The 16,226-nt window shown below is 42.1% G+C and overlaps 1 protein-coding gene across 1 annotated transcript; it reads left to right on the forward strand.

The window, feature by feature from the left end:
- Positions 1-855: 855 nt before the first annotated feature.
- LOC139539843 (malonyl-CoA decarboxylase, mitochondrial-like) lies at positions 856-15,707 on the forward strand. Its single transcript, XM_071343181.1, has 5 exons — positions 856-1,552; positions 7,261-7,373; positions 7,462-7,618; positions 7,779-7,931; positions 14,772-15,707. The coding sequence occupies exons 1-5, from the start codon at positions 1,004-1,006 to the stop codon at positions 15,312-15,314; spliced, it is 1,515 nt and encodes a 504-aa protein (XP_071199282.1). The 5' UTR covers positions 856-1,003; the 3' UTR covers positions 15,315-15,707.
- Positions 15,708-16,226: the final 519 nt, after the last annotated feature.

Here is a 16,226-nt window from a genome sequence, read left to right on the forward strand (position 1 = left end):
CCCTCCCCCTCTTTTACACCGCTGCTACTCTCTGTTGTTATCATCTATGTATAGTCACTTTAATAACTCTACCTACATGTACATATTACCTCAACTAACCGGTGCCCCCCTTATATTGTCTCGCTATTGTTATTTTACTGCTTCTCTTTAATTACTTATTACTTTTATTTCTTATTCTTATCTGCATTTTTTTCAACTGTATTGTTGTTTAGGGGCTCGTAAGTAAATATTTCACTGTAAGGGCTGTTGTATTCGACGCATGTGACTAATAACATTTTATTTTATTTGAAATTGAGTTACAAGGTGGGTCAATTCTGGCTGAGTTATGGCTGGGCCACTGCAGGGCCCTAATTCCAAACCACATGTGGGCGACACAAAAGTGGCCGATGTGGGCCAGGTCCAGCCCAGATAAATGTTGCTACCTGGGATGAGCCTCCTAGGTTTTGTATTGAAGTCAATGTACCAGAGGAGGACAGAAGCTATCTTTCCTCTAGCTATAACATGGTGCTACCCTACAGAGTGCTGCTGAGGCTACTGTAGACCTTCATTGCAAAACTGTGTGTTTTAATAAACTATTTGTCAATGTGAATATATTTAGTATAGTTTTATCTAAAAAGTCTAACTTTTTGAATGTTTCAGTATTTTTTATTTGGGAGGGAACCATTGAATTAAATATGTATTTAATAAAGTCATATTTTAGGTTCATAGACATCGTTTTAATTTTAGTAGTCTGGGTGGAACCTGTCCACTCTTTTCCAACTCAACATGTATATTTTTGTTACATAATTGCTCTACCATACACAAAAGGCAAAAGTCGACCACGTGGAATAAAAAGATTCCACAACTTAACCTAGCATTTTAAGGTGGGGGAGAGTGTCATTGGAGGAACAGGTTTTTAGGTCGGTTGTGAAAGTACTGTCACTTTAATAAGACACCGGAACTGATTGTGTTGTGTTCCGTGTGTTACGATTTACAACTGTAAAGAGAGAACTTCCAGACTGCGATGATACCCCAGCACATAATTTGTACATTGCGTAGTGTTGTGAGGTGCTGGCAACATCGAAGTGTTTTGGGAACGGTTTTACAGGTAGAGGCCTTGGAATTTCGAAGCGTGCGCTGTCGGTCTACCTCGGCTGGCCCTGTCAGATCCATGGAGGAAATACTGACGAGGGTTGTGGTACCATTACCTACATACGAGACGAGAGAGAAGTCCCCGCCTCTCCCTGAATCGAACAGTGTGGAATTTATGCATTTCTACAGAAGCCTTGAAAAGGAAGAGAAGTCACAATTACTGGCAAAGTTGTCACACGATTTTGGTGTTGACCACAAAGGAGTTTCAGAGCTAGCAGGGAAGCTGCTCGACACTCAACAAAGGGACTTGGCTACAATACTGCAAGTAGAGGACAGGTTACGATACAGTCTGACTCCTCGCTATAAACAATTGCTTAATCACATAAGTAGGGTGGAATTGGGAGTGAAGTTTCTGGTGGACCTACGTGCCGATCTGCTTGAAATAATATCTTCTAAAGCAAGTGACAGTCCTCATATTCGGGTAAAGGCATTGTTTACAACTTGGCCCGTTAATGTAAATTCCGTTCGCATTTTGGAAATATTTGACAGGTACAGCCTGTTCCTAGCGTGCAGTCAGGAATTCTATACAAAAGCATTTGGGGAATTGCTAAGCAAAAGAGAATAACAGAATTGTCTGACTGCACCTGCCAAAATAGTAACTTTCACTATAACCAGACAGGTGTGATAGAACATGTTAGCTATATTTCCATTGGAAACACTAACATAATACACGTGATTTGCTTACAAACAAGCTAATATATGACAGATTGCCAAGAAACAAAATAGACGAAATAGGTACCAAATATAATGTACCCAATGAATGGGTACATTGAAAATGTGTGTGTCAAAGTTAAATCAGATGCAGGCATATGAATGTACGGACTAAATAAAGTGTTGGCATTTTGAATAGGCCTATTGACACGGTATGACGTGGAAGCCCCCCTTGACTTACATTAATATTGGTGTCCCATTTCAACCGACTGGTAGAACAGTTCAGCTCAGTTGACTTTTGCCCTAGTGAAGAAACGTACGTTGGCTTTAAAATGTCATGACCATCTGACAATCTAACCAATTATATTTACTGTTAGCATAGCATACCTCCTGGGTGATTGTCATTAAACCCGTTTTAAAATGTCTGTAGCAAAATGAGTTACAAAACCATGATGTATCTGCAAAAAAACTACCATTCTAAGGACTAAGATATTGAGTTTTTGGGGAAGTGTCTTATTTTAAATACATTGTGCATTTTTGCTTGAATTTAGCAAATTTTCATATTGATTTATTTATAACTTTTTTGGACTATGAAAACTGTTGCGGTAATGAGAATTTTGTTAATGTTTGTAAAATGCATAATCTGATAAACAAAAACATAATAATAATGATGAAATAGATTATGTACAGATTCTAATCTTCATGAAAAATTACACTTGAGAATTTTTTGTTTGTTTGGTCAGTTTTGTAAGAATAACCCCACTACAGCATTGGCCCAGGGTAGGCAACCCTGTTCCTGGAGTGCCGCAGATACTGCAAAATGTTGTTCCAACTAGGCACCACACCTAACCAACTGAGCTAATTGATCAGTTCAGTCATTTGAATTCAGTCAAATTCAACACACAGCTGGTCTTCCAGGTTGGTTAAATTAAAAACAGGACCTGGGTTGCCTAGACCCTGGCGTAGGCGATCTCCCTTCTTTAAACTTTTACCCGCTTTGCCAGGTCAGAAGTGACTGGTCTGTTTGGCTATCACCTCAGACATGTTCCATGCAAAGTTAATACTGTATGGATGTGCCAGCTGTTTAAATATCAGTCCCAGGGGCGGTCTGGCATTTAGGGAAAATGCTAGATGGGATGGTCCAATTTTAGCTTGTCTAACTTGTTTTTGTTTCTTCACAAATTATCATTATCTGGCAAATAATGGGCCAGTGTGCCTTGAGGGATAAAACAAATGGGCCCTGTTGGGGTCTCAAGTAAAAAAAAAAAAAAATGTCTGGTTTGTCAAATGCCAGACCTGATTTCTGGTCCCAGTCCGCCCCTGATCAGTCCAATCAGACATTATAGTCTTACTCCCATCACTCCCTCCAACCCTTTCTGAGGCAATTTACCATCTTGTACCCACATCAGTGTGTCTGACAAAGACCTTTAATAGATACAAGTATTGTTCCCCTTGCTTCCCCTTGGGTGCTGTGGGACATGGAGGTGAAAGAGCAGAGATGAAATTGCTTAACTGGAACATCTAATTGGTCATCAATTAGGACATGCTTTGTTTAGTTTTCCAGCATCTCCCCTCCAGTTATTATTTGGCCCCTTTATAGATTAGTTAAGTCTCACAGGGATTTGTTTATGTTCTGCTGGACCAGCTCTTTTCCCCTTTACCTGTGTTTGAGAAATCTGCCATGATAACGAGTGGAGTTACTTTAACAAGGGTGGCACTGTCAATGCAGTAGGCAAAAATAGCTGTACTGTATACAATGTCTCCCTTACTTTTGGGAAAGCAATGTGGCCTCCATACACTGCAACATTAGAAGTTTAAATTTAACTTGGACCTCTGTCTCAATGTGCATCAGACAATTCAAATCGTGGACTTAGTTGCATGCGATATAACGCTACTTAATAGTCAAGGATGTATCATGCGATATTGGGACTCTACACTTTACAGACCTAGTGGAACAAAAGTAAACCTTGAATTTGGAGGTTTAAAATATCCCTTTAAAACTCTGAACTATCAAATAAGCCTAATAAGTTTGAAATGGTCAAAATAAAATGCATTCCCATACCATTTATTACAGAAAATCAGACACATTATATTGCCCTCTGCCTATTGGCTACTAAGCTTATTTAAGTGTGTCTTAAAATGCAACACTACCCCTTTAAGACAGAAAAAAAGCTCTTTACCTGACTCACTTTTCAAAGATGTCTAGAAATGTATACGTTTTGTGCTCTTGTAGAATGCAATCACTCCCCTATTGCTGAGTAAAAATTATCTATAACTAGGCTAATAACTCACTAATTAGCAAAGGATATCAACAAAATGTGCACACTTGGCTACATGCACTTCTCGCTTTGATCTCAAAACAAGCGCATCTACTCATGACCGCTCATGCTGTAAATGCGGTCCAGTTCAAAGTAAATGGCACAGATCCATATATGGCAATGGTCTATTTGCGTATAGGCCTACTGCAGCTCTGATTGTTTATGCCTCACTGGTCTGTGTAGAGTACGGGCTGAGTAGTGTGTTCTGCCTACAACAAAATCTCTTGCATAGTTTGTTTTGTTTCGGTATTTTGAATTGAAAGTGAGTAATATTGCGTTGATTTGATCACAATTGCCACAGTAAAGGGAAACGTTGAAAGTGTTAACAGGGAAAACTCTAGAACAATGGTCACCAAACTTTTCTGAATCAAGATCACTTTTGAGTCTAAATGCAAGATGACTTAGTTAACCTATACAACATTAACCTATTATAAACAGTACTATAGCAATGAGGTTTGTGCAGTAAGCTATAGGCCCAATACATTATCACCGCATATTGTCCATTGTTGTATTACTTGTTAAGCACAGCTGAGTGAGCATACATTTTAAATAATTAGCTTTATATTTTTTCATTTACTGGGCTGATGTTGCCTACATCTGATGGTCAGTCTCAGCTGAGGAAGAGTGCAGTAGAGTTTGTACCTTCAGACACATGAAATGGTTCAAAATGGCAACAGTTTGTCTACCCATTTACAGAAATGTTTGGAGATCGACCAGTCGGTGATCACTGCTCTAGAAAGTTGAGTGAAGTTCAATCTCGTGCTTCTCTCTGTGGGCTGATATTTCTGCGCCACACGCGTAGCTTAGAGGGAACATTGGTCAGGACTGCAATTACTAAGGTTCTTTAGAAGTGTCACTTTGAATTCCACAGTAGATTTGTTTCCTGCTGTTGGTCTATCGATTTTATTTTCTCACCGTTTTTATTCATCTTCACCTGTGCACAAAATGACCTTGGAGGTGAGAGGTGAGGAAAATAACTGGGATTCATAAAATACTTTTACTGTGAATTTAGTGTAGTGGTCCCTCACATTTGACAAGTACGTTAGTTGTGGTTTGTCACAGAAGCAATTTTAGCCTAAGTCTGTCACGTCATCTAGGCCTACTGGAGCAAAAGGCACGTAGTGAAGTGGGGGCTGAGGGGCTGTCCTGCTGCACCATGGAAACTTTGGCTGCACAACTGAATAACTTTGGCTTTGGTTCCTGTTTTATATGCATCACAGTTTCCTTCTTGTTCTCTTTGTGCATGCAATCTAGCAACTGTAGTAACTGTGGCATGCAACACAAATTCCTAATTTTACTGGTATGAAAGACATTTTCTCTTAAAGATTTGAATCTCAAGCTTTTTTCAAAGGCTCACATTATTGTCACAGCCATTAAGGCTAGAGAAGGTGGGTTAAACAATTGTATTTGTTTGATTCCTCTTCTTTCGCTCTCTCCTCTACTTCCATGTCACTAAACTTGACGAATGCGAATGAAATACAGATTTTTCCCAGAGTTTCTTTTCTTTTGTGTGACTAAGAATTGTGAGCTCCTTCCACCCAGAGACAAGGCGGCAGGTGCGTTTTTATGTTCACACAGCATGATATCAATGCTTTTTCAGGGTTTATCAATCTCAGATTTATGTATTTGTGCCAGTTATCAGATTCTAAGTTTGGCTTTTTTGGTGTGAGCGATCACACACACACACACACACAAATGCGCACGCACACATTTAAAAAAAAAAGTGCGGTTTTGGAGTTTTTGGTCCTGTGGGTTATGTGGATGTGGTACCTCTAAAGTAGTGTCTTTCCAGGGAGAAATTCATCTAGATAAGTAAATATGTAAATAATGAGTGTTTCGTGAAGAATTCTAAGTATTGTCAGTTGCTTTGGCTAGGTGTAGAATTCAAGTACTTTCAGCTACTTTGGAAGGGGTAGGCCTAAACTTTCATATTGAGGCCTGAAAATGATCAAGGTTTTTTGTTGGGTGAGCTATTTTAGTGCATACTATGATTGGCAGGTACAGTAATTCATAGTGAACGTAGGCATGTTTGGCTGTCGACTTGCCCAGGGGCTTCTGTACATTTTATTTATATGTATGCATGTATGTATGTATAATATATATATATATATATGTGTGTGTGTGTATATATTTTTTAATTATTTAAAAAAAATGTAACCTTTTATTAGGCAAGTCAGATGGAGTACATTTGAGTTCATGCAGCCAGGTGTAATGGTGTGGATTTGTGTATCCCTCAATGCGTGTACTGTTTGTTTTTTGAGAGAGCCTTTCTCTGCTATAATAAAGTCAGATATTTGGAAGAGGACTATACCCTGCTCATATGGCGATGTGTTTATTGAAGTGCTAGGCCTGGGTCTATGTGTCCCCAGCATACCTCACCTCACGTTTAAGGTATTAAAACATGAGTGAGAGCTGTAATTGTTTTGATTGAGTATTTAAAACATGTGTATTGTTGAGAAAATGGTGCATAAATTGTAGTTTTATTTGTTTGTTATTATTGGAAAATATTTAATGGATTTGTTGCGTTCAGGATACCATTGGAAATGAGACAATGGTCTCAATGTGTTCCTCTAAATAAATAAAAGGTAAAACATTCAAATACAATACTGTAGGCTCCAGAACAACCTGTTAAATCGTCACTACCACTAATGAAATATCCATAAAAGCAAGCAAACAACAATTACTGACAGCCATGCCTTTGATACCAGGCTGTAAGGGAAACTAGCTGAATATTATTTCTGCTGCCGTCAGTCACTAGATAGCGTGATGAGCCATTCACTGCGTTTTTATAAGGGTTACACTAGAACAGATTGAGGGGAAAAAATACCAAAAACATTAGTAAGCACTATGGCAGCTCATTGTGAGTGTTATCCTGTTTGGATGACATTAGTCAGGTGCTGGGACTGGAAGTGTGGGGCTCTGAGGTTACGTGTTTAATTATCACTTTAATCAGTAAGCAGATGTTTTTGTTCAGAATTAAATATAACAAGCTATGTGTTTTTAGTGTCAGCCACACTATAGCATCTACAGTATACATCCTGTGTGGTTTTGATTAGTCTCCCTCCTGTCAGACTAACAAGAGTAGCTGGCCAGAGCGCACAGATACTTTACTTCTGGATTCTGATATTTTTACCCAATCCCCCCCCCCCTTTACCTGCAGGATCTGAATGGCACTCTGAAGAGTCTGCTGTCTGAGTGGTTCTCTGTGGGTCTGCTGCGTCTGGAGAGGATCACCTGGCAGTCCCCCTGTGAGATACTGCAAAAGATCAGCCAGTAAGAAGCCCCTGTAGTAAACACACAAACCTCTACAGTATGCACACACACCCTAAACCCATATCTAACCATCACTATGATCTGCCAGGTACGAAGCTGTGCACCCTGTGAGAAACTGGACAGATATAAAGCGTAGAGTTGGGCCGTACCGTCGCTGCTATGCCTTCACCCACGCTGCCATGCCAGGAGAGCCACTGGTTGTCCTGCATGTGGCACTCACAGAGGACATCTCTGATAACATACAGGTGAGAGGTTTATATGGAATATGAAAGAATGCATAAATTGATAAGTTTATTTAGCTGTCATGTGGATTCGTATTACTTTTCCTCTTTTCAGGTCATGAACCACATTTTGATAATTGACTGTGTGTCTGACTCCTACAATGTTGTTTCCCTTGTCCAATAGAGTATCGTGAGAGAGTTTGCTACCCTGGACTCGGAGGAGGATGTGAACAAAGTCAATACAGCAGTGTTCTACTCCATCTCCTCCACCCAGGCTGGCCTGCAGGGGGTGGAGCTAGGGAACGTCCTCATCAAGAGAGTGGTGCGGGAGCTACAGGTGGGTGGAGAATGACATCACCACTGTCTAAATGAGCAGGCAGACAGAAAGACTGGGACTGCCCTTCTCCTGTGACTAGCTGAACACTGTGGAACGTTTCTTAGGAAAACCAGCTGCTCCGCTGCATCGTAATTTGTTGATTTATTAGTCAGCTCCAGGGTCCTTTACTCTCTGTTAGTCACTTGCTTCAATGTCACCTGATAATTTCCATTCACTCTTCCAGAAAAGTTCCAGAGAACCACTCACGTCACCAAGCATTTCTGGCCATGGCCAGTAAACAGATGGCAGTCAATCACAGCAGTAGTTCAACATTAGCTGGAGGTCATTTCAGTGTGAAAGGAGTGGTTATTATGATTAGATAGCCAAAGCATGTTATATAACCTAGACAAGATATTTTTGATCAAATCAAATCAAATGTATTTATATAGCCCTTCGTACATCAGCTGATATCTCAAAGTGCTGTACAGAAACCCAGCCTAAAACCCCAAACAGCAAGCAATGCAGGTGTAGAAGCACGGTGGCTAGGAAAAACTCCCTAGAAAGGCCAAAACCTAGGAAGAAACCTAGAGAGGAACCAGGCTATGAGGGGTGGCCAGTCCTCTTCTGGCTGTGCCGGGTGGAGATTATAACAGAACATGGCCAAGATGTTCAAATGTTCATAAATGACCAGCATGGTCAAATAATAATAATCACAGTAGTTAACGAGGGTGCAGCAAGTCAGCACCTCAGGAGTAAATGTCAGTTGGCTTTTTTAGCACCTCCGGTGAACAGGTCAGGGTTCCATAGCCGCAGGCAGAACAGTTGAAACTGGAGCAGCAGCAAGGCCAGGTGGACTGGGGACAGCAAGGAGTCATCATGCCAGGTAGTCCTGACGCATGCTCCTAGGGCTCAGGTCCTCCGAGAGAGAGAAAGAAAGAAAGAGAGAGAGAAGGAGAGAATTAGAGAGAGCATACTTAAATTCACACAGGACACCGGATAAGAGAGGAAAAGTACTCCAGATATAACAAACTGACCCTAGCCCCCCGACACATTAACTACTGCAGCATAAATACTGGAGGCTGAGACAGGAGGGGTCAGGAGACACTGTGGCCCCATCCGATGATACCCCCGGACAGGGCCAAACAGGAAGGATATAACCCCACCCACTTTGCCAAAGCACAGCCCCCACACCACTAGAGGGAAATCTTCAAACACCAACTTACCATCCTGAGACAAGGCCGAGTATAGCCCACAAAGATCTCCGCCACGGCACAAACCAAGGGGGGGCGCCAACCCAGACAGGAAGATCACGTCAGTGACTCAACCCACTCAAGTGACGCACCCCTCCTAGGGACGGCATGAAAGAGCACCAGTAAGCCAGTGACTCAGCCCCTGTAATAGGGTTAGAGGCAGAGAATCCCAGTGGAGAGAGGGGAACCGGCCAGGCAGAGACAGCAAGGGCGGTTCGTTGCTCCAGAGCCTTTCCGTTCACCTTCACACTCCTGGGCCAGACTACAGTCAATCATATGACCTACTGAAGAGATGAGTCTTCAGTAAAGACTTAAAGGTTGAGACCGAGTCTGCGTCTCTCACATGGGTAGGCAGACCATTCCATAAAAATGGAGATCTATAGGAGAAAGCCCTGCCTCCAGCTGTTTGCTTAGAAATTCTTGGGACAATTAGGAGGCATGCGTCTTGTGACCGTAGCGTACGTGTAGGTATGTACGGCAGGACCAACTCGGAAAGATGGGTAATATGGAGTAATATGATCAAATTTTGGGCTTCTAGTCAGGGTTCTAGCAGCCGTATTTAGCACTAACTGAAGTTTATTTAGTGCTTTATCCGGGTAGCCGGAAAGTAGAGCATTGCAGTAGTCTAACCTAGAAGTAACAAAAGCATGGATAAATTTTTCTGCATCATTTTTGGACAGAACATTTCAGATTTTTGCAATGTTACGTAGATGGAAAAAAGCTGTCCTTGAAACAGTCTTGATATGTTCGTCAAAAGAGAGATCAGGGTCCAGAGTAACGCCGAGGTCCTTCACAGTTTTATTTGAGACGACTTTACAACCATTAAGATTAATTGTCAGATTCAACAGAAGATCTCTTTGTTTCTTGGAACATAGAACAAGCATCTCTGTTTTGTCCTGAGTTTAAAAGTAGAACGTTTTCAGCCATCCACTTTCTTATGTCTGAAACACTGGCTTCTAGCGAGGGCAATTTTGGGGCTTCACCATGTTTCATTGAAATGTACAGCTGTGTGTCATCCGCATAGCAGTGAAAGTTAACATTATGTTTTCGAATGACATCCCCAAGAGGTAAAATATATAGTGAAAACAATAGTGGTCCTAAAACGGAACCTTGAGGAACACCGAAATGTACAGTTGATTTGTCAGAGGACAAACCATTCACAGAGACAAACTGATATCTTTCCAACAGGTAAGATCTAAACCAGGCCAGAACTTGTCCGTGTATACCAATTTGGGTTTCCAATCTCTCCAAAAGAATGTGGTGTTCGATGGTATCAAAGGCAGCACTAAGGTCTAGTAGCACGAGGACAGATGTAGAGCCTCGGTCTGACGCCATTAAAAGGTCATTTACCACCTTCACAAGTGCAGTCTCAGTGCTATGATGGGGTCTAAAACCAGACTGAAGCATTTCGTATACATTATTTGTCTTCAGGAAGGCAGTGAGTTGCTGCGCAACAGCTTTTTCATTTTTTTTTGAGAGGAATGGAAGATTCGATATAGGCTGATAGTTTTTTATATTTTCTGGGTCAAGGTTTGGCTTTTTCAAGAGAGGCTTTATTACTGCCACTTTTAATGAGTTTGGTACACATCCGGTGGATAGAGAGCTGTTTATTATTTACATTTACATTTAAGTCATTTAGCAGACGCTCTTATCCAGAGCGACTTACAAATTGGTGCATTCACCTTATGATATCCAGTGGAACAACCACTTTACAATAGTGCATCTAACTCTTTTAAGGGGGGGGGGGGGGGGTTAGAAGGATTACTTTCTCCTCTCCTAGGTATTCCTTAAAGAGGTGGGGTTTCAGGTGTCTCCGGAAGGTGGTGATTGACTCCGCTGACCTGGCGTCGTGAGGGAGTTTGTTCCACCATTGGGGTGCCAGAGCAGCGAACAGTTTTGACTGGGCTGAGCGGGAACTGTACTTCCTCAGAGGTAGGGAGGCGAGCAGGCCAGAGGTGGATGAACTATTATGTTCAACATAGGAGGGCCGAGCACAAGAAGCAGCTCTTTCAGTAGTTTAGTTGGAATAGGGTCCAGTTTGCAGCTTGAAGGTTTAGAGGCCATGATTATTTTCATCATTGTGTCAAGAGATATAGTACTAAAACACTTAAGTGTCTCTCTTGATCCTTGGTCCTGGCAGAGTTGTGCAGACTCAGGACAGCTGAGCTTTGGAGGAATACGCAGATTTAAAGAGGAGTCCCTAATTTGCTTTCTAATGATCATGATCTTTTCCTCAAAGAAGTTCATGAATTTATTACTGCTGAAGTGAAAGCCATCCTCACTTGGGGAATGCTGCTTTTTAGTTAGCTTTGCGACAGTATCAAAAATACATTTTGGATTGTTCTTATTTTCCTCAATTAAGTTGGAAAAATAGGATGATCGAGCAGCAGTGAGGGCTCTTCGATACTGCACGGTACTGTCTTTCCAAGCTAGTCGGAAGACTTCCAGTTTGGTGTGGCGCCATTTCCGTTCCAATTTTCTGGAAGCTTGCTTCAGAGCTCGGGTATTTTCTGTATACCAGGGAGCTAGTTTCATTTAAGTCATTTAGCAGACGCTCTTATCCAGAGCGACTTACAAATTGTGTTTCTTAGTTTCTTATGACAAAGATTTGTAGTTTTTATGGGTGCGACTGCATCTAGGGTATTGCGCAAGGTTAAATTGAGTTCCTCAGTTAGTGGTTAACTGATTTTTGTCCTCTGACGTCCTTGGGTAGGAAGAAGGAGTCTGGAAGGGCATCAAGGAATCTTTGTGTTGTCTGAGAATTTATAGCACGACTTTTGATGCTCCTTGGTTGGGGTCTGAGCAGATTATTTGTTGCAATTGCAAACGTAATAAAATGGTGGTCCGATAGTCCAGGATTATGAGGAAAAACATTAAGATCTACAACATTTATTCCATGGGACAAAACTAGGTCCAGAGTATGACTGTGGCAGTGAGTAGGTCCAGAGACATGTTGGACAAAACCCACTGAGTCGATGATGGCTCCGAAAGCCTTTTGGAGTGGGTCTGTGGACTTTTCCATGTGAATATTATCTGCTATGACTACAAGGTCCGATAAGAATTCAGGGAACTCAGTGAGGAACGCTGTATATGGCCCAGGAGGCCTGTAAACAGTAGCTATAAAAAGTGATTGAGTAGGCTGTATAGATTTCATGACTAGAAGCTCAAAAGACGAAAACGTCTTTTCTTTTTTTTGTAAATTGAAATTTGCTATCGTAAATGTTAGCAACACCTCTGCCTTTGCGGGATGCACGGGGGATATGGTCACTAGTGTAACCAGGAGGTGAGGCCTCATTTAACACAGTAAATTCATCAGGCTTAAGCCAGGTTTCAGTCAGGCCAATCACATCAAGATTATGATCAGTGATTAGTTCATTGACTATAACTGCCTTTGAAGTGAGGGATCTAACATTAAGTAGCCCTATTTTGAGATGTGAGGTATCACGATCTCTTTCAATAATGGCAGGAATGGAGGAGGTCTTTATCCTAGTGAGATTGCTAAGGCGAACACCGCCATGTTTAGTTTCGCCATGTTTAGTTTTGATTGCTCTTAGTCGTTTGAGTTTCTCAATTAAGCCAAATACTCTCTCACAATCTTGCAGTTCTACCTGCATCTGAGATGTGTTTTTCAGGGTAAAGAGTGGATAGCAGCATGATTAAATATCCATCTCCACACATCAGTCAAGACCGAGAGCGAAATAATGACATTTCAGCTGGTTTTGATGTGAGGGTAGTTGATAGTCTGATAGAGTATAGGCTTGTATGCTTAGAGTAGGTGGTCTGTGCAGTTGTGTGTCTTGTTGATTTGTACAGTAGCCCTATTTACATTCAGTAGCATCGACACGGTAAAGGAGTCAATGTTACGCTGACCGTTCTATTGACCAGATTGGCGCACGTTCAACAAATCTAATCTAACAAAGTGGATATTCAATCACGGTCATGATTCATGTATTGTAACAGGCCCACAATGTGGTTACTTAAGTCCGATTTGGATATATTTGGGTTTATAAGAAGTGACTGCTAAATGCTAACTCCTGTTCGTATGAGATGGTTAGCATAGCTAGCATACAAAAATTGTTGGTGGTAGTCAAGTCGTTTTTAACTGTAATGCAGTTGATTGGTGACGATGACCTGAACGTGTTGGGGTTGGCATCCATACAAGTATTGTACTCAGATTTTTACCTCAACAGTGTGAAAAAGGATGTAGGCTAAATCTAGGCTGATTTTGCTGGGGGGCAATGAGGAGACTTGGGATCTTTCCCCCACGGCCCTTTCCCCCATGCGTTTCCATGGCAATTCCATTGTTTTGGTCAAGTTCGATTGACCTCTTTACCGCAACTATTAGTCCTGGCCTAAGTGTTCTAGCCTTTCCATTGTTCTGTCAGCACTCCTAACATTGGTTAAAATTATCGAGGGATGTACATTGTTCTGTAGGGCTTGAACCTCTTATCTGTAGTTCCGTCTGAACTCTAAGGATATCGAATTGAAGCAGAAACTTGATTTTGTTTTACAAAGCCTTTTCTTGTGGCCTATGCGTTCTGGATTTATCCCATGGCCCTCATATCAGTTGGGGGGAAAAAACTAAGAACGTTGAGCTTCTGGGCTGGCTCAGAACTGTGACTGTGTGCAGTGCCATGGCAGTGTTATGTCCCACATTAAGGGGAATAGAAAAGCTCCACAGCTGCTGGGAGACCACTATAATAATGGATGGATGAGAGGAAGGAAAAGAAAAGGTCTTTCTGTGATTTAGGAAGAAGGGAGGAGGATCCCGTTGTCTTTCAGCATTACACCATCGGGCCCTTTACTGTCTCCCTCATTCTGGCTATCTCTCAGGTCTCTGTGGATTGCACACCTGCTCTAAGCCTGCTGACCAAGGTTTTACAGTAAATTAAACTGATGAAATGATTGGAAAGTGACCTCTTGACATGGGTATCCTCAGATCCACTAACTCGTGTGATTGAAGTACAGGGGAATGAATGAGAAAGAGGCTGAGAGGGAGAGAGAGTGGGAGAAGGAAAGGCACACTCCAACATCTGCTTCCAGGGGTTGTCTGACACACGTTGCCTCCTGCTGCCTCCTGTGAATCAACACTCCACACAGCTCTGTACCTTAACAGCCTTGACAAGCAAGAGCCAACATAACAGAGAGGGAGAGAAAGGCCAGGGATTAGAAGAGAGAGGGCAAGGAAGAGAGCTTGTAAAGAAGGGTAAGATAGAAGAGAGTGTGGAACGTAGGCGGCAGGCAGGCATCATGTAATGATGGCAGAGAGGCACTAGGGAATAGGGACCAGAGTCAAGAGCTTGGAAGGTATTTAAAGTGAGAGAGAGGGAGGGTAGGGTACACACTGTAAAAAGTGAGCCTAAACATCTTAATTGAGTGATAATTCACTTCTTGTATTTATCTTCTTACCAAGCTAAATTATCTAATGTCACTGACAGATAATTTAGCTTATTTTTACCAAAAAGCTTAATACAAGTAATGTATCTTAATAAGATTCTATTCTCTCTATAATACCACATTGGTATTGTTTATTAACTGGTGTAGACAAAGTTGTTTCATACTACGGAGGTTTAACTCAGACCAACTCTCCTATCTTTCTCTATCTTTGCAGAGTGAGTTTCCCCACATGTCCCAGTTCTCCAGCCTGTCTCCCATCCCGGGCTTCTCCTCCTGGCTACAGGGCCTGCTCAGCCAGCACCGGAAGGAGGGCCGCATGGAGCTGCTAACTGACTGCGAGTGGAGGAAGGTGGCAGATGTCACAAACACAACCCCTGATACCAACGCCCTGGATGCCCTGCGTAAGCTGATCAGCACCGGTGACTGGACCCGTTCTGAACACCTGGTCCACGTCCTGGAGCCCGCCCTGATGCGCCTCTGTGCCTGGTACCTCTATGGAGAGAAGAGGCGCGGCTATGCCCTAAATCCTGTGGCCAATTTCCACCTGCAGAACGGCGCCACCATGTGGAGACTGAACTGGCATGCAGACACCAGCCCGCGTGGAGTGGCCAACTCCTGTGGCATCATGGTGAACTACAGATACTTCCTGCAGGAGACCCCGTCCAACAGCGCTGCCTACATGCACAACAAAATCATCACAGCCACAGAGCAGGTGCTGGGCTTGGTCTCACAGTTTCAGAAGAACAGCAAACTCTGAGCTCCATGGACACATATGTACACCCACACTTGGTATTAAAGATGCCTCTAGGTCCAGGACTTGCTGGCTTCATGGTGGCTCTGATCTAATTTGCCAAAACAAAACACGTTGAAAAGCGCAAGGACAATTTGTGGCATGATATCAGTTGTTCTATTCTTTTTGCAATCTAGCCCATGTAGTGCATGGATTTTCCTCTCCCTTCCTTCCTGAGGTGGGTATGTAGTGTTATCATCGCCGATAGAGACTCCCAGTGTTTTATGGTGTGAGAGACTGCAGCTAATGAAGCGAGAGACATTTATCAGGTCGTGCCATGTTTCTGCTTGACAATGTGTGATGCTGTAGCACAGAAAATAGGCTGCAGAGCAATTGGAATAAATTATGTCTTTGATTTTTTTCATTTGGCTGATCTGTATGGGCGTGTGTGCATGTGCAAAGCCGTGCGAGTGAAAAATACACTGACAGCCACATTGTATAGAATTATGTAGAACAAAACAGTACCATATTATCATCTCATTGTCTCTTGGCCCCGATTGTCACCTGACAATCTCTACAAATCAGTTATTTACTGAAGCTCAATCAAGCTATTCCTTAATGAGCTGTGCTCTCAAGAGATTTTAACATTTTTAATTTATCTCTATATGTAATTTTTGGCAAAAGTCATTCAAACCACAATGTGTAGGGTCTGGTCTCTGTAGTTGAGACCATAGTCCTTGCTATGTTTGCCACCTGCTAACACTCAAGCCTCCCTAGAAACCAATCTCTGATGTACTGCTACATCAAAATACTGAAACTAAGTGGGATTCCTATCTGCCCCACTCCATTGTTGCGAAATAATATATCACAGCAAGTTGACTGTGAAATTACATTTTCTCTCAAAGGAGCCTAACTTTTTTTCCGAGCCAACCACACAGT

Source organism: Salvelinus alpinus, chromosome 15 (genome assembly GCF_045679555.1).
Source record: "Salvelinus alpinus chromosome 15, SLU_Salpinus.1, whole genome shotgun sequence".
NCBI lineage: Eukaryota > Metazoa > Chordata > Actinopteri > Salmoniformes > Salmonidae > Salvelinus > Salvelinus alpinus.

Bases quoted from the DNA above. Each gene is read 5' to 3' on its own strand.
- LOC139539843 (XM_071343181.1), top strand. From the start codon at position 1,004: ATGATACCCCAGCACATAATTTGTACATTGCGTAGTGTTGTGAGGTGC. The intron at 7,374-7,461 runs GTAAGAAGCCCC...ATGATCTGCCAG, and splicing joins ATACTGCAAAAGATCAGCCA to GTACGAAGCTGTGCACCCTG. The intron at 7,932-14,771 runs GTGGGTGGAGAA...CTATCTTTGCAG, and splicing joins GAGTGGTGCGGGAGCTACAG to AGTGAGTTTCCCCACATGTC.